Source organism: Hyperolius riggenbachi, chromosome 1 (assembly GCF_040937935.1).
Source record: "Hyperolius riggenbachi isolate aHypRig1 chromosome 1, aHypRig1.pri, whole genome shotgun sequence".
NCBI lineage: Eukaryota > Metazoa > Chordata > Amphibia > Anura > Hyperoliidae > Hyperolius > Hyperolius riggenbachi.
Window position 1 is genome coordinate 482,022,306 of NC_090646.1, and position 24,099 is coordinate 482,046,404.

Genomic DNA, 24,099 nt, shown 5'->3' on the forward strand with positions numbered 1-24,099 from the left:
CGGTGCGTTTTACAGTGAGTTTGGTCTGTCAGTGTGAAGCAGTACACTACTTACACTACCTGATGATCCATGTCTACACACGCAAGATGTTTTCAAGCACTGTAACGATCGGTGTAACACAGAGAGGGTCTGATTACCGGTGATCTGCAGTATCACAGAGAATGCAGAATATACCCGATTATTGATGATCTGCAGTATCACCGATAATCAGATATATCTTCTAACCTCTGGACACCTAAAAGATGAGAGTGTTTGGTGCAACAGTAATACTTTGAGGAAAGCACCTGTAAGATAGGTGCTAGACAGTAAGAGCTACTGCTATAGATCAGATTCCTTCCACAGGTCTGATGCTCCCCAAGGGCCGGAGCCAGCCTGAGACAGTGGGAAGGACAGAACGTGAGTGACACCAATGGGCAGTGTCACTAACAGATCTGTGAACTATCTCTTAACAGGAGAGATAGTTCTCGAGGTTGGACAAGCCAGGTCGTAAACACAAGGACAGATACAGTACAGAGACAGGAGACAGATGCAGAATCCTGGGACTAGCAGAGTTTGGCAACAAGGTATCAGAAAGACAAAGGTACAGAATCAAAGATCAGAAGAATGGTCAGGAAAGCAGAAGGTCATAACAGATAATCAACAATGCCTAAGCTTGAGTGTGAGCTCCAAGATTCTCACACTCCAGGGACTGGACTAGATAATAACAACAATACAGATGGTACAGAATTCCTAGACTAAGGTCTGAGTTCCTTGGCCATCAACACCTTGGAAACTGGTCTAGATAATAATACAGATAATAACAGAATTCCTAGGCTAAGGTGTGAGCTCCGTGATCATCAACACCTACGAAACTGTCTAATAAACACAGATACTGACAAGGTCTGAGTGCTACCACGTAGTGATCGCAACGCCAGACACCAGATGAATGACCAGCACCCAGTATATATACACTAGCGCTCTCCAGCGCCTCCCCTAAGTGCTGGACCAATGAAAGTTGCTGAAATTGTCAGCTGACCGGCTTGGTCAGCTGACCCCCTTCTGACTGCCATAAAGGCCCTGCCTCTCTGCGCGCGCGCGCGTCCTCCTAAACCAGTGTGGACTATCAGTCCCAGCCACACCAGTCATGTGTTGTAATGTTTCTGCTGTGTTGGATGCGGAATCCGTCACACCGCTGTCCGTGCGTGCGGCGTTTTCTCCGCATTCCGCATTACTGAGAGGAGCAGGCCTATGCGTGCAACTTGCCGCATTGGACGCGGAATCCGCCGCCCTGTTGTTTGAGCATGCGGCGGCCAGCTGCCATGTTGAACGCGGAGTCAGCCGCCTCACTCTGAGTATTAGCGGCGGCTTTTCCACGTTTCCTCACAAGCATTTTATGCCTCCGATTTAGGAATGCAATGTGATTTCTGCCCTTTAGGGATTAGAACACTGCTATGCATCAAATCCGTAATTTTCCCCGTGACTTTTGCCGTGTATCCCACTCCGCCATGCCCCTCTCCAGGTGTTAGACCCCTTGAAACATATTTTTCATCACTTTTGTGGCCAGAAACAGTATTTGTAGTTTTGGAAGTTCACCTGCCAATTGAAGTCTATTGCGGTTCGCATGGTTCGCGAAAACTCAAACTTTTGCGGAAGTTCGCATCCGAGGTTTGCGAACCAAAAATTGGAGGTTCGAGCCATCTCTACCACTTAGACGCTATGTTTTGGGAGATGCCACACTGGGCTAGTCTCAGACCTCAGAATACTTCAACTGTGTGGCTGAAATTAAAAATCTTAAGATATGGCTTTGTTTTCTTTTCTTTTATGTCACATTTTTTCAAACAATAAAGAAACATGATTGAAAAAGGGTATTATTTTTATCTGTCTGAATAAGATCTATGCAGCAAGTGACGACAGGCGACAGCCACATGGCTTTGTACTGCATCAATTGCTTTCTAAGCCCAATCATCTGTGTGATGAACAAATACAGAAATGTACTAGAGATGTCACGAACCTCCGATTTTCGGTTCGCGAACCCTGTTTGCGAACCTTCGCGGAAAGTTCGGTTCGCGAAAAAGTTCGCGAACCGCCATTCACTTCAATGGGGAGGCGAACTTTAAAATTTTGAAAAATTTCTACTGGCTGAAACATTGATAGAAAGCCTGTTTCAAGACTTCTGAATCCACCCTCCTTCCCTTCTACCTATTCCCTCCTCCCACCTACTGGAGGGAGGAGGGTCTCATCTGCCAGGGAATTCCAGTATTTAAAAAACCAGCTTACATACCGTGACTGGGATTTGAACCCAGGTCTCAGTGTATGGTAGGTAACTAACATATCCATTATACCACCAACACTACCAGCTGAAAGTGACTGAAAGTAGCCCAGCATGTACCATTTATGCTCAATGCAAGAGAAAAATTAGACAAATAACATTTATATCACACTTTTCTCCTGGCAGACTCAAAGCACCAGAGCTGCAGCCACTAGTGCACACTCTATAGGCAGTAGCAGTGTTAGGAAGACTTGCCTAAGGTCTCCTACTGAATAGGTACTGGCTTACTGAACAGACAGAGACAAGATTCAAACTCTGGTCTCCTGTGTCAGAAGCAGAGCCCTTAACCATTACACCATGCAGCCACTGCTTACGGATATGTAGCCAGACATGGCCTTGTCTTTTGTGTTCAACAGTTGTCAAGAGAGAAATTAGACAAGATAGCAGTGTTAGTAAGACTTGGCTAAGGTCTCCTACTGAATAGGTGCTGGCTTCCTGAACAGACAGAGATGAAATTTGAACTCTGGTCTCCTGTGTCAGAGGCAGAGCCCTTAACCATTACACCATGCAGCCACTGCTTATGGATATGTAGCCAGGCATGGCCTTGTCTTTTGTGTTCAACAGTTGTCAAGAGAAAAATTAGACAAGATAGCAGTGTTAGTAAGACTTGCCTAAGGTCTCCTACTGAATAGGTGCTGGCTTACTGAACAGACAGAGACGAGATTTGAACTCTGGTCTCCTGTGTCAGAGTCCTTAACCATTACACCATCCAGCCACTGCTTACGGGTATGTAGTCAGGCATGGCCTTGTCTTTTGTGTTCAACAGTTGTCCAAAGAGAACCCCAGATAGCCAGGTAGATTCATCTCTCTCTCTCTCTCTCTCTCTCTCTCTCTCCCTCTCTCTCTCTCTCTCTCTCTCTCTCACCAACACTACATGCTGAAGCCAGCCTAGCATGCACCATTTATGCTCAATCCATTTATGCTCAAAAATACAATTCCACGGAAAGCAGTGACCATCCCTACTAGAGAGAGAGAGAGAGAGAGAGAGAGAGAGAGAGAGAGAGAGAGAGAGAGAGAGAGAGAGAGATGAATCTACCTGGCTATCTGGGGTTCTCTTTGGACAACTGTTGAACACAAAAGGCAAGGCCATGTCTGGCTACATATCCATAAGCAGTGGCTGCATGGTGTAATGGTTAAGGGCTCTGCCTCTGACACAGGAGACCAGAGTTCAAATCTCGTCTCTGTCTGTTCAGTAAGCCAGCACCTATTCAGTAGGAGACCTTATGCAAGTCTTCCTAACACTGCTATCTTGTCTAATTTTTCTCTTGACAACTGTTGAACACAAAAGACAAGGCCATGCCTGGCTACTTATCCGTAAGCAGTGGCTGCATGGTGTAATGGTTAAGGGCTTTGCGCCTGACACAGGAGACCAGAGTTCAAATCTCGTCTCTGTCTGTTCAGTAAGCCAGCACCTATTCAGTAGGAGACCTTAGGCAAGTCTTCCTAACACTGCTACTGTCTATAGAGTGTGCCCTAGTGGCTGCAGCTCTGGTGCTTTGAGTCTGCCAGGAGAAAAGGGTAATATAAATGTTATTTGTCTTGTCTAATTTTTCTCTTGCATTGAGCATAAATGGTACATGCTAGGCTACTTTCAGCTACTTTCAGCTACTTTCAGCTACTTTCAGCTAGTAGTGTTGGTGGTATAATGGATATGTTAGTTACCTACCATACACTGAGACCTGGGTTCAAATCCCAGTCACGGTATGTAAGCTGGTTTTTGAAATACTGGAATTCCCTGGCAGATGAGAATCTGGGAATAGGTAGAAGAGTAGAAGAGTAGGAGGGTGGAGGGAGGAGGGAGGAGAAGCCCACAAGAGATTAAAATCTCCCTAGCAGAGTGTGTAGCAGCTGTCCCTTAACTAATTAGTATAGGCAGACGAGTGAGTCAAATGGCTCAAGGACCTTGCCTTGTATAAGGGGGGGTGGGGCTCCACCAGTGAGTGCAGTCTGATTGGCAATAATGTGTCTGCTGACTGTGATGTTGAGGGTCAAACTTTTGCTCAATAGAGCATTATGGGGCGAATCAAACTTCCGGGAAAGTTCGCCTTTGGTAGGCGAACGCGAACCACCGAAGTTCGCCTGAAACCGTTCGCCGGCGAACCGTTCGGGACATCTCTACCATGTACATGAGTTGCTAATATGATGAAAACCTCCTAAAGATAACTGCAAAATAATGTCAGCATTGGGAAAGCAGGCTGCCTTGATCTCAGAATTTGAGCACACACCCCCTCCCTTCACATGGGCACTTTGTTTTTGTTATATGATACACAGCCGTGCTGAGAAGAGCTGACATTTGGAAAAGGAACACAGCTTACTGTTCAACCAGGTAAGAATTATGTTTAATTTATTTGATTACATCCTGAGTACTCTTGATTTGATAAACCTGATAAACAATATAGTAATTCTTGACACAGCTTTCCCATGCTATTTATTTATTTATTTTCTTATTGTTGTAGCCTTTGTCATTGCACCAGCCTGTAAATTAGTAATATGTATGGGCATGGTCACACCCCTGCCCTGTAATGGACTATGTTATACAAATGCACTTTTTATTGTATGTTTCTGGATAATGGGTACGATAATGAGCACATTACTGTAGTAAATCTTGGTGCTATAAAAAATAATTGGTATATTATGTCATGCAGAGTGTAAGCAAGAAGTTTTGATCAGGATGATACCAGAGTGTGTGTTGCATTATAACCCAGCTAGACACTAGGCAACGCATATACAGGATCTTCTAAAAAAAATAAGCATATTGTGATAAAGTTCATTATTTTCTGTAATGTACTGATAAACATTAGACTTTCATGTATTTTAGATTCATTACACACAACTGAAGTAGTTCAAGCCTTTTATTGTTTTTTTTATTGATGATCTTGGCATGATGATCATGAAAATCCAAATTTCCTATCTCAAAAAATTAGCATATTTCATCCTACCAATAAAAGAAAAGTGTTTTTAAAACCAAAAAAGTCAATCTTCAAATAATTATGTTCAGTTATGCACTCAATACTTGGTCGGGAATCCTTTTGCAGAAATGACCGCTTCAATGCGGCGTGGCATGGAGGCAATCAGCCTGTGGCACTGTTCAGGTGCTATGGAGGCCCAGAATGCTTCAATAGCAGCCTTAAGCTCATCCAGAGTGTTGGGTCTTGCGTCTCTCAACTTTCTCTTCACAATATGCCACAGATTCTCTATGGGGTTCAGGTCAGGAGAGTTGGCAGGCTAACTGAGCACAGTAATACCATGGCCAGTAAACCATTTACCAGTGGTTTTGGCACAGTGAGCAGGTGCCAGGTCATGCTGAAAAATAAAATCTTCATCTCCATAAAGTTTTTCAGCAGATGGAAGCATGAAGTGCTCCAAAATCTCCTGATAGCTAGCTGCATTAACCCTGCCCTTGATAAAACACAGTGGACCAACACCAGCAGCTGACATGGCACCCCAGACCACCACTGACTGTGGGTACTTGACACTGGACTTCAGGCATTTTGGCATTTCCCTCTCCCCAGTCTTCCTCCAGACTCTGGCACCTTGATTTCCGAATGACATGTAAAAGTTGCTTTCATCCGAAAAAAGTACTTTGGACCGCTGAGCAACAGTCCAGTGCTGCTTCTCTGTAGCCCAGGTCAGGTGCCTCTGCTGCTGTTTCTGGTTCAAAAGTGGGTTCATGCTTCCATCTGCTGAAAAGCTTTATGGAGATGAAGATTTCATTTTTCAGCATGACCTGGCACCTGCTCACAGTGCCAAAACCACTGGTAAATGGTTTACTGGCTATGGTATTACTGTGCTCAGTTGGCCTGCCAACTCTCCTGACCTGAACCCCATAGAGAATCTGTGGGATATTGTGAAGATAAAGTTGAGAGATGCAAAACCCAACACTCTGGATGAGCTTAAGGCCGCTATCGAAGCATCCTGGGCCTCCATAACACCTGAGCAGTGCCACAGGCTGATTACCTCCATGCCACACCGCATTGAAGCAGTCATTTCTGCAAAAGGATTCCCGACCAAGTATTGAGTGCATAACTGAACATAATTATTTGAAGGTTGACTTTTTTGTTTTAAAAACACTTTTCTTTTATTGGTCGGATGAAATATGCTAATTTTTTGAGATAGGAATTTGGGGTTTTCATGAGCTGTATGCCAAAATCATCAATATTAAAACAATAAAAGGCTTGAACTACTTCAGTTGTGTGTAATGAATCTAAATTATATGAAAGTCTAATGTTTATCAGTACATTACAGAAAATAATGAACTTTATCACAATATGCTAATTTTTTTTAGAAGATCCTGTAGTGTAATCTTAGCCCAACAAGTTCACAGACATAGATGTTTTCAGTCCAGCTGTGTTTTGGAAAGTTAGGGCAACAATATATTCTCTGTGGGCAACCTTAAATAGTCCTGGTTGACAGAGGAAGAACATGACTGCCAGGACCTTTACCATGAACAAGCTGTGGATTTCTTTTGACAGGAAGACTGAACACACGTGCACATGGTAGATAAATCTTTTCCAGTAATATGTGCTAAGCAATACAGTGTAGACATTATATAGGTTGTTAGCTTTTAGTTTATTTCTGTAAATTCCAATCACACAATAAAGCATATGTGTGTGTATATATATATATATATATAGTGGCTTGCAAAAGTATTCGGCCCCCTTTAACTTTTCCACATCTTGTCATATTACTGCCACAAACATTAATCAATGTTATTGGAATTCCACCTGAAAGGCAAGTTCAAAGTGGTGTACACGTGAGAAAAGGAACGAAAATCATACATGATTCCAAACTTTTTTTTACAAATAAATAACTGCAAAGTGGGGTGTGCGTAATTATTCAGCCCCCTGAGTAAATACTTTGTAGAAACACCTTTTGCTGCAATTACAGCTGCCAGTCTTTTAGGGTATGTCTGTCCCAGCTTTGCACATCTAGAGACTGAAATCCTTGCCCATTCCTCTTTGCAAAACAGCTCCAGCTCAGTCAGATTAGATAGACAGCATTTGTGAACAGCAGTTTTCAGATCTTGCCACAGATTCTCGATTGGATTTAGATCTGAACTTTGACTGGGCCATTCTAACACATGGCTATGTTTTATTTTAAACCATTCCATTGTTATCCTGGCTTTATGTTTAGGGTCGTTGTTCTGCTGGAAAGTGAACCTCCGCCCCAGTCTCAAGTCTTTTGTAGACTCCAAAAGGTTTTCTTCCAATATTGCCCTGTATTTGGCTCCATTCATCTTCCCATCAACTCTGACCAGCTTCCCTTTCCCTGCTGAAGAGAAGCACCCCCCGAGCATGATGCTGCCACCACCATATTTGACAGTGGGGATGGTGTGCTCAGAGTGATGTGCAGTATTAGTTTTCTGCCACACACAGCGTTTTGCATTTTGGCCAAAAAGTTTCATTTTGGTCTCATCTGACCAGAGCACCTTCTTCCACATGTTTGCTGTGTCCCCCACATTGCTTGTGGCAAACTGCAAACGGGACTTCTTATGCTTTTCTGTTAACAATGGCTTTCATCTTGCCACTCTTACATAAAGGCCAACTTTGTGCAGTGCATGACTAATAGTTGTCCTATGGACAGATTCCCCCACCTGAGCTGTAGATCTCTGCAGCTCGTCAAGAGTCACCATGGGCCTCTTGACTGCATTTCTGATATGCGCTCTCCTTGTTTGGCCTTTGAGTTTAGGTGGATGGCCTTGTATTGGTAGGTTTACAGTTGTGCCATACTCCTTCCATTTCTGAATGATCGCTTGAACAGTGCTCCGTGGGATGTTCAAGGCTTTGAAAATATTTTTGTAGCCTAAACCTGCTTTAAATTTCTCAATAACTTTATCCCTGACCTGTCTGGTGTGTTCTTTGGACTTCATGGTGTTGTTGCTCCCAATATTCTCTTAGACAACCTCTGAGGCCATCACAGAGCAGCTGTATTTGTACTGACATTAGATTACACACAGGTGCACTCTATTTAGTCATTAGCACTCATCAGGCAATGTCTATGGGCAACTGACTGCACTCAGACCAAAGGGGGCTGAATAATTATGCACACCCCACTTTGCAGTTATTTATTTGTAAAAAATATTTGGAATCATGTATGGTTTCCATTCCACTTCTCAAATGTACACCACTTTGTATTGGTCTTTCACGTGGAATTCCAATAAAATTGGGTCATGTCTGTGGCAGTAATATGACAAATATTACATATACATACACTATGACTCAGAGAGTCAGAAAATCAAAAATCTATTTAGACAAAGAAGCACACACACATCTACCATGATAATATCACAGAGCAAGTGTGCATATCATATGCTGGTGCTATGAATGAACATTTACTGGTGCTGTACTGTATGTGGTACCCAGTATATAAGAGTATGTAGGCGATTAACTGGTTGGATTGGTCAACTCTCCCTCTCTGGTCAGCTTGGTCAGCTCTTCTTGTCTACCTGTTTATCAGAGCGGTATGGAAGAATAGATCGCGCTGTGCCCATAAAACACGCCTCTTTCACCCTTCTGGCCCACCCTTGTATCCTATTTACCTCCTTCTCTGCCTCTCAGATCTCGCACATGTGCGCCTGCGCAGCTTCACGACAGTCCTCAACAGCGAGATCTGAAAGGCGGTAACAGGATAGCACGTATCACCCGGCATCAATGACACCCGGCGTATAAGATAACCCCTGACTTTTCAGAAGATTTTCAAGGGTTAAAAAGCAGTCAAAATACAGTGCGTGTATGTGTGTGTGTGTGTGTGTGTGTGTGTGTGTGTGTGTGTGTGTGTGTGTGTGTGTGTGTGTGTGTGTGTACACACAGAATAGTCTTAGTTGTAAGCCAAAGATGAGAGTGCTTTTTGGTTGCTTGAGCCTCGATGTGAAAAATTCTCCTAGCTAATACGGTACTATACAGCACTCTATATACATACCATAAACTCTGTATTAAATTTTAAAATATAGTAAATGAAAGTGTATTAGTTTCAAACATGTTTTATTTGCGGAAGGTTATAGCATGTTACAATTGCATAAGTAAGGCATTATCAACCACATCTTCCAAAGGTACACATACAGCATGATGTCAGTTTGCATATCAAAGAATACTTATCAATTGGATATTGTTTAATACAATACAAGTCAATCAGGATGTATTTTGTTTCAAACGGACATATTTCTTCAAGAGTAGGAGGAGAAAATGGATGAAACAGGATTCCCCCCCACCCCACCCCCCAAAACAAAAAAAAAATTAAAAGATACACTATAGACTTGTCTATTAGGAGGAGGAGGAACCAACACTGGCGGGTCATTTAACAGCAGTCTCTCCTGATTTGTGTCAGTCAAAAAGATGCAATAATTTGTTGCTTTATAAGGACTACAAGAGTATCAATGAAGCGTTTCCACACTTCAAAGAAACATTTAGTGTAAGGGTCTTTTTATGGAGTTGCCTCTATCCAGTCCATAGGGAATACATGGTATAACTTTAATTTATATTGTGCCAGAGTGTGGTGGTTGGGAGAGATCACATTTTGTAAAATAGATTTTCGAGCTACTGCTGAAATGATTGCGGCTACATTTGTTGCACCTCTTCTGACTCGCATTCCTTCCAATGCTGATGTACCAAAAAGTGCTCAGTCTGGTGTGAAAGGTTTATAGTTCAAAAAGTCTGTAAGTAAGTTTATGATGTCTATGGTGTGAGGATAGGGTAGGATACAGTTAGGGATTGGACAGTGTTGTTTGGCAGTTGAAGGGGGAAGGGACACACACTTTTTTTAACTAATTTTTTTATTTATTGGATTTATATAGCGCCAACATATTATGCAGTGCTGGACAATAAATAAGGTTACAGGCAATGATATTAGGGGTACGGACAATATAATACAGGCAATAAGCAGTAAACAAAGAAAACACAGTTCCAAGGTACACAAGGTAAAAGGAGGGTTATCTAATATAATAATGGCCCAGCTCTCACTACTACACACTCTAAGCTATGATTTATGAAAAAGTCCTTAAAACACTCTGTAAAGTTGTACAAGCTTTATTTTGCTTTTCATGGAATTGTTCTTAATTTTGTAGGTAAGAGGGAAACTAAAACACCTTCAGTGTTTGTGTTAACGTCAAAAGAAAAAAACTCAACAACCTGTCTCGCTACAGACTTTTATCCAAAGAACGTAGAGATCTCATATATCAATTCCACCAAGTCAAAGTCAAGTGCTGTAAAAGTCAATCCAGCTCTGTCTAGGGAGGGACTCTACAATGCTGTTCTTATAAAGGATGAACCAGTCAAACAATGTCAAGTTCAACATCAAGGAAGATGGGTGGAAAGCCAGAGTTATTCGCTAGAAGGTAGGATTACCCCATTTCTGTGCAAAAACAACAACAATAATAATACCAGTAAAAAGAAAAAAAAATATGTTAATTTCCAAGCACTATATAGAAGTAGTTGAACCCTCACTTCTAAACACTTAAAGTGCTTTTGCGATAGCTCCTGCATGAATAGGACTAAGATTACTTCAAATGTCTTCCTTTTTACTTTAAAAGACCTCAGTGCAGTGGCGTCGCTAGGAGCTTACAACTGGGGCTAGTGCCCCTGATCTGGGCAGAGGTGCCTGGGATATGGGGACCGGAGTGCCCAGCGGCAGTGCCCCGAACATTTCCAAGGCAACGGAGCCTGGCTGTGGAGATACAGACGCTCGTAGCCTAGCTGGGGATCTCATGGGGCTGGGCAGCCAGTGAGAGAGAGGATTGAGCCTAACTTGACTCTCACTGGCTGCCTGGCCCCATGTGATCCCAGCCAGGCTAGAGCGACTGTGTATATCCTCCCCGCACAGTATGATTTGTCAGCAGAAGCGGGATATTGAAAGATGCTGCACGTGGGTTTCGAGAGTATTGGGCAGGGAGGACAGGGACTACAGCGAAGAAAACTGATGGGCGCTGTGGAGACACATGTGGAAGCTATAAGAGGCAAGTGTGCATACCTGTCTCCGGTCCCAGCAGCCCAGCTTTGCTCTCTGCACAGTACACACACAAGACACAGCCTGTGTCAGACTGTGCCTGTGTGCTGATGCTGCAGCTTAAAGAAAACCTGAACTGAACATTAAAAGTCAAAATAACCATACACAAGTCATACTTACCTTCCATGTAGTCTACTCCTCAGTGTCTTTCTCCTCTCCCGCGTCCTGTTTGTTCACTGTGATCAAGGGAATTTTCCGTCCTCCATTTTGAAAATGGCCATTACCCATAACAGCTTCCTGGTCAGCACACTGTTAAACTGTAACATCGCCCACTTGAGCCATAGGGAAACATGGACATTACCTGGTATAGCAGTTTTCCTCTCAGCTATAACTGACAGCAACTGATATTTTACTGACAGCAACTGATATATTTCAGATCTGACAAAATATTGTCAGAACTGGAAGGGATTATTGTCAGAAGAAAATGGTGAGCTTCTGAGAGGAACTGATGGCAAGGTAACTATGTAATGTTCATTTGAAGTTACCTCATGTGTTTATTTTAAATATTTTTACTCAGTACAGGTTCTCTTTAAGGCTATGGATGGATGGGAATGTTTGTGCATAGTATATGAGTCACCTGACCTCTCCACTACTGACCTTACGACCCAGTGTCCATATGAAGTAGCTTCGGCAAAACTAGCTCATGAAGGGGGGGGGGGGGCAGTCTGCACGGAAGTAAGCCAGGAACACTCTGTGTAAGCTGCTCACCCTCTTTCTTCTACTATTCAGCCTCTGCTCACTCCAATCTGCATTTTCTTTTAGTAACCCTTTCACTGCTGGTCCTAACTTCTTCAGCTTTGTGTATCCTAATTTCATAATCCATAGTTGCTACTTATCATTTTCTATTAAGAAGGTCTTAAAGTGAACCTTAACTCTGGGATAAAAAAAAAGTTTCACTTACCTGGGGCTTCCCCAAGCCCCCTGTAGCCGTCCTGGGCCCTCGCAGCTCCTCGAGTGTCCTCCGTTCCACCGTCGTGGCTTAGTTTCATTTTCGTCAGATTGGCAGTTGGCCCCTGGCAACGTGTCCTCTTCTTCACCTTCCTCGCTGTCAAGCATGTCATGCGCAGGCACAGCGGGGGACCGGAGGACACTGGAGGAGCTGCGAGGGCACAGGACGGCTGCAGGGGGCTTGGAGAAGCCCCAGGTAAGTGAAATGTTTTTTATCCCAGAGTTAAGGTTCACTTTACGCTGGCCATACATCAGGTGACTTGGCCGATCGACCATCCGATTCAATTATTATAATAGAATCAGATGAAAATTGGTGCTGCCAAATGCATGTCCGATCGATCATGCAACCAATTTCAGGCTAAAATTGGCTGCATGCATTGGACGGACATGCTGCAAAATTTAGGGCTGACTTTCTCGATCAGGTGTGTGGTGGTAAGGTGAGCGATGTCGGGAGGAATGTGTCTATGTGTTTATGCTTGTGTCCTTGGATTGGAAAACGGCAGAAAGAAAGAAGTAACATTTCCCACATACCTTTGGACCACTACAGTTACTCCAGTTTTACATCAGTGGGACATTTATGCCACCGAGAGGAGGGGTTCTGTTGGCTGGATTAGCGTATTTGGTTCACAAATATAATGTGTTCCATTTTGGTCCTGTCAGTTTTCATCAGTTTTGTTTTATTTTTCTATCAGTTCTTTTCTTGGCTGATAGAAAACTGACAGGACTGGAACAAAACTGTACACATTGTGTGTTTGAGCCCAGCCTTAGGCAAGGTTACAGGATGCTGTTGGTCGGGCCACTCATGACAACGCCCATGTCCCCACTACATGGCCATGCCCACTTTTTGCCGCGGCATGCATAGAGTGCCCCGGATCTCCCAGGAGCCTTGCCTCAGTGTGAATATATACATCAAGATCTCATTTATTAAAGTGTAGTGGGCATATACTAAAGTTTGGATAATGCCTTAAATGAAAACTCTGACCAACAATGCAACATATTTGCACTTTTGATATTAGCACAGTTTTTTTTACATATGAGCATGTCCTGTTGCTCACAAAATGATTCACAGCCAACTCAAATTTCCTGGCAGAGAACGGCTTCTGAGAGCAGGTGATGGATAAAAAGGGTTACTAGATCTTAGCTCTGGCATACAAAGACCGAGTTACTGAGCAGAGACAATGAAACATTAGAAATTTAAAGAGTAGATTTAACCATAAAATAAAACTGGCATAGCTCAAAAAGTAATTTTAAGAATAGGAAGATAATTACAACATTAGAAAAGGTAATTAGAAAAGGTTAGGCTGCAGCGCATCATCCAAACAGCGGAAAGGATAATTGGCTGCAGCTTACCTTCCCTGCAGGATCTTTACGCTAGCAGGTGCAGAAAGAGAGCAACCAAAATTGCCTCTGACCCCTCTCACCCAGCTCACTCCATCTTCCAGCTCTTGCCTTCAGGAGTAAGATTCCGGTCAATCAAAACCTCTAGACACAGGAATAGCTTTCTTCCTCAAGCAGTAGCCATACTAAATGCAGAACCCCGCTAGAGCTGCTAGGACTTGAAAGTAATCAGCACAGAACTGTAAATGAACAATTCGCACATTGCTTACTGCCACTATACTTGCATAATGTCCTTGACTTGTAATATACACACTGTCTGTTCTTGTATTGTTTTTGCTTGTGTTTGTTAAGCAACTGCCAAGACAAATTCCTTGTAAGTGCAAACGTACTTACTAATTGCTAATAAAATTGATTCTGATTCTGACAATTGTTTATCTAATCTGTTTATTTTCACCTTGGTATTCATTTAGTTTTGATGATTTCCAGATTCTGCTGTCACCATTGATTTCAATTCAATCTGTCCTAAATTCCAGAATTCCTTCTTAACCTCCTGTTAACACACTATGTCGGGCATACTGCTCTGTGGCCCCAGGAGTCCCCCATAAATAAATACATGTGCCAAATGGCTGTAAATCCTTTCGCTAGCACTAGGCTAGCTAGTTCTAGTGTCGGACACCCGCCGCTCCTCTGCGATCCCCCGCGATCCCCCAGTTTATACATTACCCCCCTTGGATCCAGCGATCGCGCAGCCTCCCGGCACAGCTCTGGTCTCTCTATGGGAGGATCCGGTTTGCGCATGACGTCGGCGACGTCATGACGTCATGTGCGATCCTCCCCATAGTGAAGACCGGAGCTGTCCGGGAGGTTGCGCCGATCGCTGGAACCAGGCTGGGTAATGTATAAACGGGGGAGCGGCGGGGATCGGAGGGTGCCGGAGACTTCTTTTAGCTAGCCTAGTGCTAGCTAGAGAGTTCATAGCCATTTAGCACATTTATTTAAAAATCGGGCTAAAAGTAACAAAACCTCCTGAGCGGCGTAACGCTCAGGAGGTTAATAGCTTTTACTTTACATACTTGAGATAACATGCCAGTATCTGTATACAAGGCATGTATACAGTACAGTAAGCATTCTGAATTCTTAAGTCTACAAAAAAAAAAGCTGTTTAACTGACCTGAGGCTTCTTGCTGCCCCAAGCAGCCAACCTGTGCCCATGCCATCCATCTGCAACCCTCCAGTCCGCAGCAGCGACCCCACTGAAGCTGGCTGACCACGTGCCTCCTCATCACGTCCCAATGGACAGCAGCATCCTGCACATGCGAAGTATGGGAAAAGCACTACTGCACATGTGCAGAATGCTTCCGGCATGGGGAGGACAACCAGGGTGCACGTGGCTCAGGACCGTGCATGCGCAGTAGCCTGCGACTGGCCACAACTGGCCAGCTCTGAGGAGGTCGCCACTGCTGGCTGGAGGGTCGCGGAAGGACGGCGCAGGCACATGATCACTGCAGGGGGCTGCAAGAAGCCCCAGGTAAGTTAAACTGTCCTGACATCACACTGTGGCCCTGACATCACACTGTGGGAGGGGTTTCACCACAATATTAGCCATATGGAGCCCCCTAATGATCCGTTTGTGAAAAGGAATAGATTTCTCATGGGGAAGGGGGTATAAGCTACTGATTGGGATGAAGTTCAATTTTTGGTTATGGTTTCTCTTTAAGTATACTAAGTCTTTGAAGTAGTGACCTTCTGTTACACAAACAATTCTGTTTTGGTGTCCATATGGTCAGAATGAAATCTATTAGCCACTTATCCCCAGGAACAGATTTCATTATATATTTGTTACACAAATTGCTGTATAAATATCCTCTTTGTTGCTGTCTGACCTGCATGCTAATTCCTTTAGCCTTGTTTTTGCACTAGGTCACAGAAATAGTTATTTTGAACCAACTTTTATCTATACAATTCTTCTCCTCCCCTGAGTCTGACAAATCCTTTATTATTTGTTGATGTTTCATTAGATGTGTGAAACTAAGGGAGGGGTCACGCTTGCATCTGCGGAAATTGCAGATGATTCTCCAGAACCATTTTGCCACATTTTGAGGAATTTTCATAGCATTTTAACAATTGTTTTCTTTAACAGTAGCCATTGATTTCTATTGAAAACTACAAGCATTGTGTGGGAAAGTAGTACAGTTTGTATCTTTATTAAACGCTATGCGGAATCGCATATGCCTCCCAAAAACACAGCAGCACCATAAACTATCATTATGTGCGATTCTGCATGCATTTTTTGTCTGCGGCAAAATGCTGCAGATTTGCTGTGACTGTGACACCTGCGTCACTGTGTTAAAGCTGGCCACTAACGGTCCAATTTCTAGCGAAAAATCGTTCGAGCGATCAGAAATTCTGATCGGACGAAAAATCGTTCACTACACCATCAACTAACCAATCATTGCTTCCTATCTATCACGACCACCAAGAAAATCCAAATTTTCGTTAGACGAAAATTCATTCGGGCGACATTTTTTTCACTCGTTCATAATCGATTGTGTCCACCAATGGAGATTATTTACAACCAATCCGATCAGAATTTCTGATCGCTCGAACGATTTTTCGCTAGAAATTGAACCGTTAGTGGCCAGCTTTAAACTGCCAACAAACAATTGGTAAAAAGATAATAGGATATATTTTAATTCCCTCTCAGTTTGCAGTTCATCTGATGTATTCTTTCTTACATGAGTTTGGGTGGTCTAATGGGTAGTTTAATGGAACTATGAGTTTGAGTGGCAGAAAATGGTATTTTACTGTGGATCTGTTTTTTTTTTGTTTGTTTTTTATCTGAAATATGCTCTAAATATGCTCAGCAGAAGGTGAGGTTTGTGAAGAGGAGCTTCCAGAAGTGACTGGTAAGTGCTCTCTGCATATCCATATTATATTTTGCACAGTCAGAATCATACATAAAAGGACTGATAACATAGTTTTTAATAGGTGGTAGTAGTTCTCTCAACAAACTGTTGAAAAGCGCTGTCACAGATCTTCCACTGGGGTCAATCAGTCTCTTAAGGTGCGTACACACCTGTGATGTGTGTCTTCCCGTAAGTGATCGAGACCTGATCCCCTTGGGTGACATCGCTGGGGCAGCCTGTACAGATGCGTGTCAGCTGAGTAGCTGACGACGCATAGGGCTTTATTCACTAAACCGTGATAAGTCATATCACGGCCGTGTTCGCACGCATTTTCACGTTTGCGTGCGATCGCGAATTTGCATGCGCAATGGAGTGTTTTTTGCGAGCAAATGCAAATTTTCACACAAAAGCAATATCGTTTGCATGCACAAATCCGCGATCACACGCAAATGTGAAAATGCGCACGAAGACGGACGTGATATGACTTATCACGGTTTAGTGAACCAAGCCCATAATGTTGCTATGCAGGGGGGGGGGGGGGGGGGCATAGGGACAATGGAGCGGTGCCTGCATGAAGTCACTAAGTGGGCGGGGGAGCAGTGTCCTCAAAAAGTCAGTCCACCGGGCAGCCCACTCCCAGGTTGAGGGTCGGGGACTTCTGTAAACAAGCTTGACTATCATTATCGGCTGCCTCAGCCAACTGTAATCAAGCCTGTGTATGAGTCTTTACACAGATCTTACATTACAAATGAGCTAAAAGGGACATGAGAAGCAAACGTTAAAAGCCAGGCCTCATTACCTAGAACCTCCATTATTGTTATGGAAAAGTATTAACCAGAAAAACTTATATACATGATCACAGCTTGAATGTATTTCACATGAAGTTAACTAGCTTACTTTTATAAGAAGCTATAGATTAAGTCTAATTAGAACCTTTTCATGTTTGCACGTTTATCAGAGTTATGTCCATCTAATTCAAGCACTGCTCCAAATAACTTGTGTACAGTATACTGCAAACTACAATGTGGTGAGTTGGAGAGTGGATAGTGGAGTGCATATACTGTATATGTGCCACCTTTTAGACTAGCCAAAGTCAGAGTATCTGTGCAATGTGGTTTCTGTCTGATACTCTGCTGTATCAGCTTTGCCACATTATTTTTCATCATTACTTCTGCCGATTGTCTCCCACTGTTTGCCTAACACCAGCCAATTCCTTTATTGTAAAAGGAAGCCTAAACCAAAGTAAAAAAAAAAAAAGAGGTTCGCTTACCTGTGGCTTCTACCAGCCCCCTGCAGCAGCCCTGTGCCTGCGTCATCACTGAACGATCTTCAACAAAGAACCGCACTCACGTCTGTGGATATGCTGGTGCCGGGCTCCAAGGCTGCTCAGCAGTAATTTCCATGTAGGAGTCCGCACACAGACTTACGGCGCAACCAACGTGAAGTTTGTTGTTCCATCACATACATTGTGCAATAAATGTCTGACCCACACAGGCCTGTGTGGGTCAGACATTTATTGCACAATGTATGTGATAGAACAATAAACCTCACGTTGGTTGCTCCTCAAGTCTGTGTGCGGACTCTTTCATGGAAATTATCACTGAACGATCTTCCAGCCCCCTCCCCCCCCCCCCCCCCCCCCAGCAGCTAAGTTTCGATTTCCCCCAACTGGCCAGTCAATGGCCACTGCACCTGCGCGACCCTGCCAGTGCATGTCCTCGTTCACACTCCCATCGCCAGGAGCATCCTGCGCATGTGCAGTATGCAGGAATCTCATACTGCACATGCGCAGGACGCTCTCTGGCGATGGGAGCGTGAATGAGGACGCTCACGGCCGGGGCTGTGCAGGTGCAGTGGCCATCAACTGGCCAGCTGGGGGAAATGAAACTTAGCTGTTGCAGGCAAGCGGGGGATCATTCCAGGATGGTTCGGGCACAGGGCGGCTGCAGGAGGCTGGTAGAAGCCCCAGGTTAGTTTACTTTAGTTTAGGTTCACTTTAAGTGAACAATTTTAAGTGATAGAAAATGTTATTTTAGATCTATTTTTTGTTTCTTGTTTTAATCTGCAATATGCTCTGATTACTTTAAGCAGGATGTGAGGATTGTGAAGAGGAGCTTCTAGTAGTGATTGGTAAGTGTTTTAAACTCTGCATATCCATATTATCTTCTGTACAGCCAGAACCCTGCATATACTGAGTTTTTGCAGGCAGCAATAAAACACCGTTAATATAGTTTAAAATAGATGGTATTGTTTCTGTAGTAATGGTCAAACATTGTGACCAGATTGAAAATTATCGCAGCAAAATTCGCAAGCTGGAAATTTGAGGTGAGTCCCACTGACTTTTATGGCAGGCAAACATCAAAAATCTTCAGGGCATCTCTGCAGCCACAATTTCTTTTAAACCCAGGACAGTGAGGGAGAAATGGCAGAATGCTCCTCCCAACATATATTTCTTTTACGCAGAGACATTCTTTATGCATAGCAGCCAAAAATCCCATATAGTTTCAAGATTTTTCAGATAAAGGTCTTTAGAAGGGATGCTGTGTGTGGAGCCAGTGTCTGAGATGTCTGGAAAATGTTGTATTTATCTGCCTATACATTTTAAATTGCAGCCGCAGTATGTGAGAACTGAAAAATTGGGCAAATACCTGCCTAAAACATTGTTCTCGCAGCCACACTGTAGACCAGAAAAATGGGCAATTATCTGCTGAATAAGTACTAGAATTTCAACCTCTGCATGAGACAGGGTAATAATATTAATTTTTTGTTAGCATATAGCGAATCGAAGTAAGACCAAATTAGATACTGGGTGCCATGCTGATGTTGGTGCAGAATAGCTGGGGGGTGGAAGGGTGGGAATGAATAAAGTCCATGATGGGCTAGGCTACCCCCTCCTAAGAATCCAGATGATCCACATTGTCCTTAGGTTCCCTCCTTTTCCATAAGTTCCCCCAAGCCGTACTGTGCTGGTGCGAGTTAAACAGACACTGAAGCGAAAAAAAAATATTATGATATGATTTTTATGTGTAGTACAGCTAAAAAATTAGGAGCAGAGACATAAGTCTAATATGTTTTCCACTACAGGAAGAGTTAAACTCCAGTTGTTAGCTATGTAAAAGAGCCATTGAGCTCCACGACTTTCAAAGTCGCAGAGAGCTCTGTCTTCTGAAGCTTGTTAACTCAAGTGTCTAACACTGTATTGTTTTTTTTTTTTCTGCAGAGAACAGTTCAAAAGTTCACTAGGCTGCTCTGTAAAATCATTTAGAATGCTGAGTAGTGTGTAAACTGCAAATATTAGAGAATGATGCAATGTTATATAAAAACATTTAAATAACTGAAAATAAAAATATCAGAATATTTTCTTTGCTACTAATGTTCTCAGTAATTTTCTGTACTACACAATCAATTCATTATATCATAATTTTTTTAACTTCAGTGTCTCTTTAAGGGCTGTGTGTGTGTGCAGCAAAAGTAGGCACTCCTCCCTGAGCACTGTCTTTCACTGCACATGTGCAGTTCAACACTCCAACATTCACAGTTCAGAATCATGCTGCACCACTTGGAAGAACTTCTGAAGGCTCAGAAGATAAGAGAACCAGGGTACGGGAAATATGAGGCACCCCGAGGATAATAAGCAGCATCTGGATACTTTTTCCCCCGATTCAGGAGTAATGCAAACCCTTTCTTTATGTCTATTCCTAATCTCCTCCCCTAATGTTAATCCCTTCCTGACATGTAATCCTGAACCTCATGTGTAAATCCTCTGATGCAACGTTACATTGCCACATTTTGTAAGGACAAGAAAATATTGGTGTTTACAACCTTTTGCAGCTTATTAATGGTGGTTGCCTATATACAGTACAGTTAATTTAACTAAATCAACAAATAATCATTGGCTTTTACTATTACAGATGGAAAAAGAGCCAACTTCCTTTCCCTGACTGTCCTGGGAATGAGAGTGCTGTTTGCTAAAACTCTCGTCTTCAACATCTTGATGACTGTCATTTTTCTGTAAGGTAAGAGATAGAGATTTCCTAATCCTGCTAGAGATCTTATGAAACTATCCATTAATGACAGACATTTTATGTGATGCCCAGTGCTCACCTACTTGTAGTTGAAAGATGTATGACTTATGGCCTTGGGCATAATTATTCCTTGGGCATAATTATTCTGTCAGTAAATGGGAAAAAATTTCTGCCAATCAACTGGTATTCTAAAGAAGCTAATTTAGGTGCCGGTAAGGATAGACATCAATGTTAATTGTGAATTTCAGCAGCGCCAAGTGCGTAATTTGGGCATTGGAAGCACCTGATAAAATGCAGTTAAAGGTGGCACAGATATCGATGTAGGAAGTGTATAGTGGCAGAAGGTGTTGCTGATATCGGTGTAGGAAACAGTTGTTAGGAGTAGGTAGAGGAATGATTAGTGTGAGAAGAGAGTTAGGATACGTGATAAAAAGATACTGGCAACAATTATAGATTTTCTATCAGAATTAGCTAGAGCCCAATAGTAGAATATCTGTAATTTTGCTTGCGCCTCATCCCGGCACCTAAATTACAGTGGCATCTTTCAGATGTACACAATTCATCCGGGTGTTGTAAAGGAGTAACAATGGCTTTTGCTCTGAGTATCTTATTACTTGCGTACAAAAGTGGAAGTTTCTAAGAAATGTCATTGTAACAGCACTCCAAACACAGTACTATTTCCAAGTTTGGAAAGAGGGGCAATTTAACCCCTTCTCAGGTGGCTCCCCCAGGACCGCCTAACGTCGATTGACGTCAAGTCCTGTGGGCAGAGATTAGCGGAGATCACATGCATCCCCGCTGAGTGACGGAGCAGAGCTCCAACATCAGCCTGCTAGCCCGCGATCGCGGCTAGCAGGCTGTTAGAAATATTAAAAAAGGTACAGTATGTTGTGCACAGTGTGCTGTACGGGGGACAGCTCTGCCACTGAGCTGTCCCCAGGAGAGGCTCACAAAGTGATCGCTCTCATAGGCTGATGCCTATGAGAGACATTCACACTGATTGGCTCTCGGGGGGAGGGAGGGAAGGTGGAAAGTAAAAAAAAAAAAAGACTTTTTTTTTTAAAAAAGCACATTTAAATTAATTAAAAAAAACACATCGCAGCAGCAATCATATGCCACCACCAGAAAGCTCTGTTGGTGACAAGAAAAGGGGGCAAGATTCATTTGTGTGCTTAGTTGCATGGCTATGCAGCACATTAAAGCTCCAGTGTGCTGAATTGTAAAAAATGGCCTGGCCACTAGGGGGCTGTAAGCCTGTGGTCCAGAAGCGGTTAAACTTACTGTCAACGTTGGATGTATTTACATTACTGCAATTAACTGCTTGCCGACTGCGTCACGCCGAGGGGTGTAGCCGTGGCAGCAGCCCCAGGACTGCCTAACGCCTATCGGCGTAAGGTCCTTGGGGCTCGCAGTGCAGAAGATCGCGTGCAGGCTGCGCACGCATCTCCTGTTGGTGGGCGGAGTGGAGCTCCACCTTCAGTCTCCGAGCGGTGATTACCGCTCAGGAGACTGTTAGACAGCGAAACCGCCGTCTGATTACATTGTACAGTGCTGTGATCTGCAGCAGCGCTGTACTGGGGAGAGCCGTGGGACACGGCTGTGCCCCGGGGGCTCTCATAAGCAGAAGCCTATGACAGTCGTGCCCCATGATTGGCCAGCTGGGGGGAGGGAGGGAGGGAAGGGGAAAAACATAAATAGTAATATTTATTAATAAATAAAAAGTAAAAATATTTTCTAAAAAAAAAAATAAACACTGAGGAATCACTTGTGAGCTGTGTTGTGCGGCCCTGCAGCTTGACCTTAAATCTGCAGTGGCCCATTTTGTAAAAAATGACCCGGTCTTTAGGGGGGGTTTAAGCCCATGGTCCTCAAGAGGTTAAAATGGAAAGATAATTTTTAATAACATTGAATTGTAAAAAAAAAAAAAAAGTCTTGTGCAGATATCATCCAGAGTTATGACAATTTCCAAATGATAGTGGATTTTTTCTTTAATATGATTTTGCTGTTTGTGTTAGGAGAAGGTAGTTTTAGTCCAATGAGTTAAGAAGTTTAATGTGAAAGTGGGATAAATAACAGAAACAGGTGAGCTTAAATTTTAGTATTAGACATACAACAAGTAAAGATTAGATTTAGGCTAGTTTCACACTTGGGGATTTCATTGCACAGCCTATAAAAACAGAATTTCAACAGAGGATAAAAGTCACTTACAGTACATTGGGCTTGATTCAGAAAGCCATGATAACTCTTATCACAGTCGCGCTAGCGTTTGCATGCGCTATAATGCGCGTAATGCTTTTTGTGCACAAACACGAAATCACAGCCGCAATTTTGCGCGCAAATTCTTGTTTGCACGCAAAGAAGTTACGCGCGCTATAACGCTAGCAGGCTTGGTTTTGTGAATCAAGCCCATTGGGCTTCATTTACTAAGCGGTGCTATCCTACTAAGCACGTCTAAAGTCTTTAGGCGTGCTAACCAGGGTGCTAAGTAGGTGAGCACCGGTTTTCTCAATCAGATCGCGTGCTAAGTACCGCGGGCAAAGTTTTGCGCGCACAAAGTCCTATGCGTGTGCTAAGTCCCATAGGCTTTAGTGGGCACTTCGCGCGGAGCGCCCTGCGCTCTGTGCAGTGCGCGCACAAAACTTTTTATGCGGTACTTTGCGCGCGATCACTACTTCTCACATTTCAACTGAGTTTAGACGTGCTAAGGGCCAGTGCTAAAGTTAGCACTGTTTTGTAAATCGAGCCCATTGTGTGTAAAGCATGGGATACTGTATACTGTACGACACATGCGGTGAACCATACAGTACATAAAAAGTATGTTTCACTGCAACTTTGAATGTGTGCAGCAGACCTAGGGCTTGATTCACAAAAGGGTGCTAACATAGTTAGCACGCCTAAAAGCTTTGGACATGCTAACTAGGGTGCTAAGTAGTTAGCACATGCAAACTACTTAGCACCGTAGTTAGCACATGCAAACTTAGTACCGTAGTAAGCACATGCAAACTTAGCACCGTAGTTAGCACATGCAAACTACTACTTAGCACCGTTCTAACTAGGGTGCTAAGTAGTTTGCATGTGCTAACTACGGTGCTAAGTAGTTTGCATGTGCTAACTACGGGGCTAAGTAGTTTGCAGGTGCTAACTACTTAGCACCCTAGTTAGAACGTGCAAAGCATGTTAGTACATGCAAAGTGGCTTTTCACTGGCGTGCTAACACTTAGCACCCTTTTGTGAATCAAGCCCCTAGTGTTATTTTATTGGAGAAAAAGTGGATTGAATAAGTGCCAAGAGCTCTTATGGGCTCTATGCCATTCCCTTCAAGAACATGTTTCAGACTCATTAAAACAAAGCAAGCTATTTTCATAAATGTAACACATTTTTGTATATATAATAATTGTTAATATATGTCACAATCCACCTTCACATAATGTGCCTGATCATTTATTTTATTTTATTTTTCTATTACAGCATGTGGGAACAAGAAAAGTGGAACACTTGAAGACGACCTTCTTTTCTTAAATATGGACAATTTCACAATGGCTGTTCTTTCTATATTCTTTATATTCTGTATAATATA

At 43.1% G+C, this 24,099-nt stretch overlaps 1 gene segment (V, D, J or C); it reads left to right on the top strand.

Annotated features, from left to right (window-relative positions):
• The first annotated feature begins 642 nt into the window (after nt 1-642).
• Nucleotides 643-24,066, top strand: LOC137531450 (T cell receptor delta constant-like). The segment is given in 7 exon segments: nt 643-718; nt 4,593-4,634; nt 10,368-10,637; nt 16,459-16,497; nt 18,586-18,627; nt 20,409-20,513; nt 23,991-24,066. Coding segments are annotated over 6 exon segments (573 nt in total).
• The last annotated feature ends 33 nt before the right edge of the window (nt 24,067-24,099 follow it).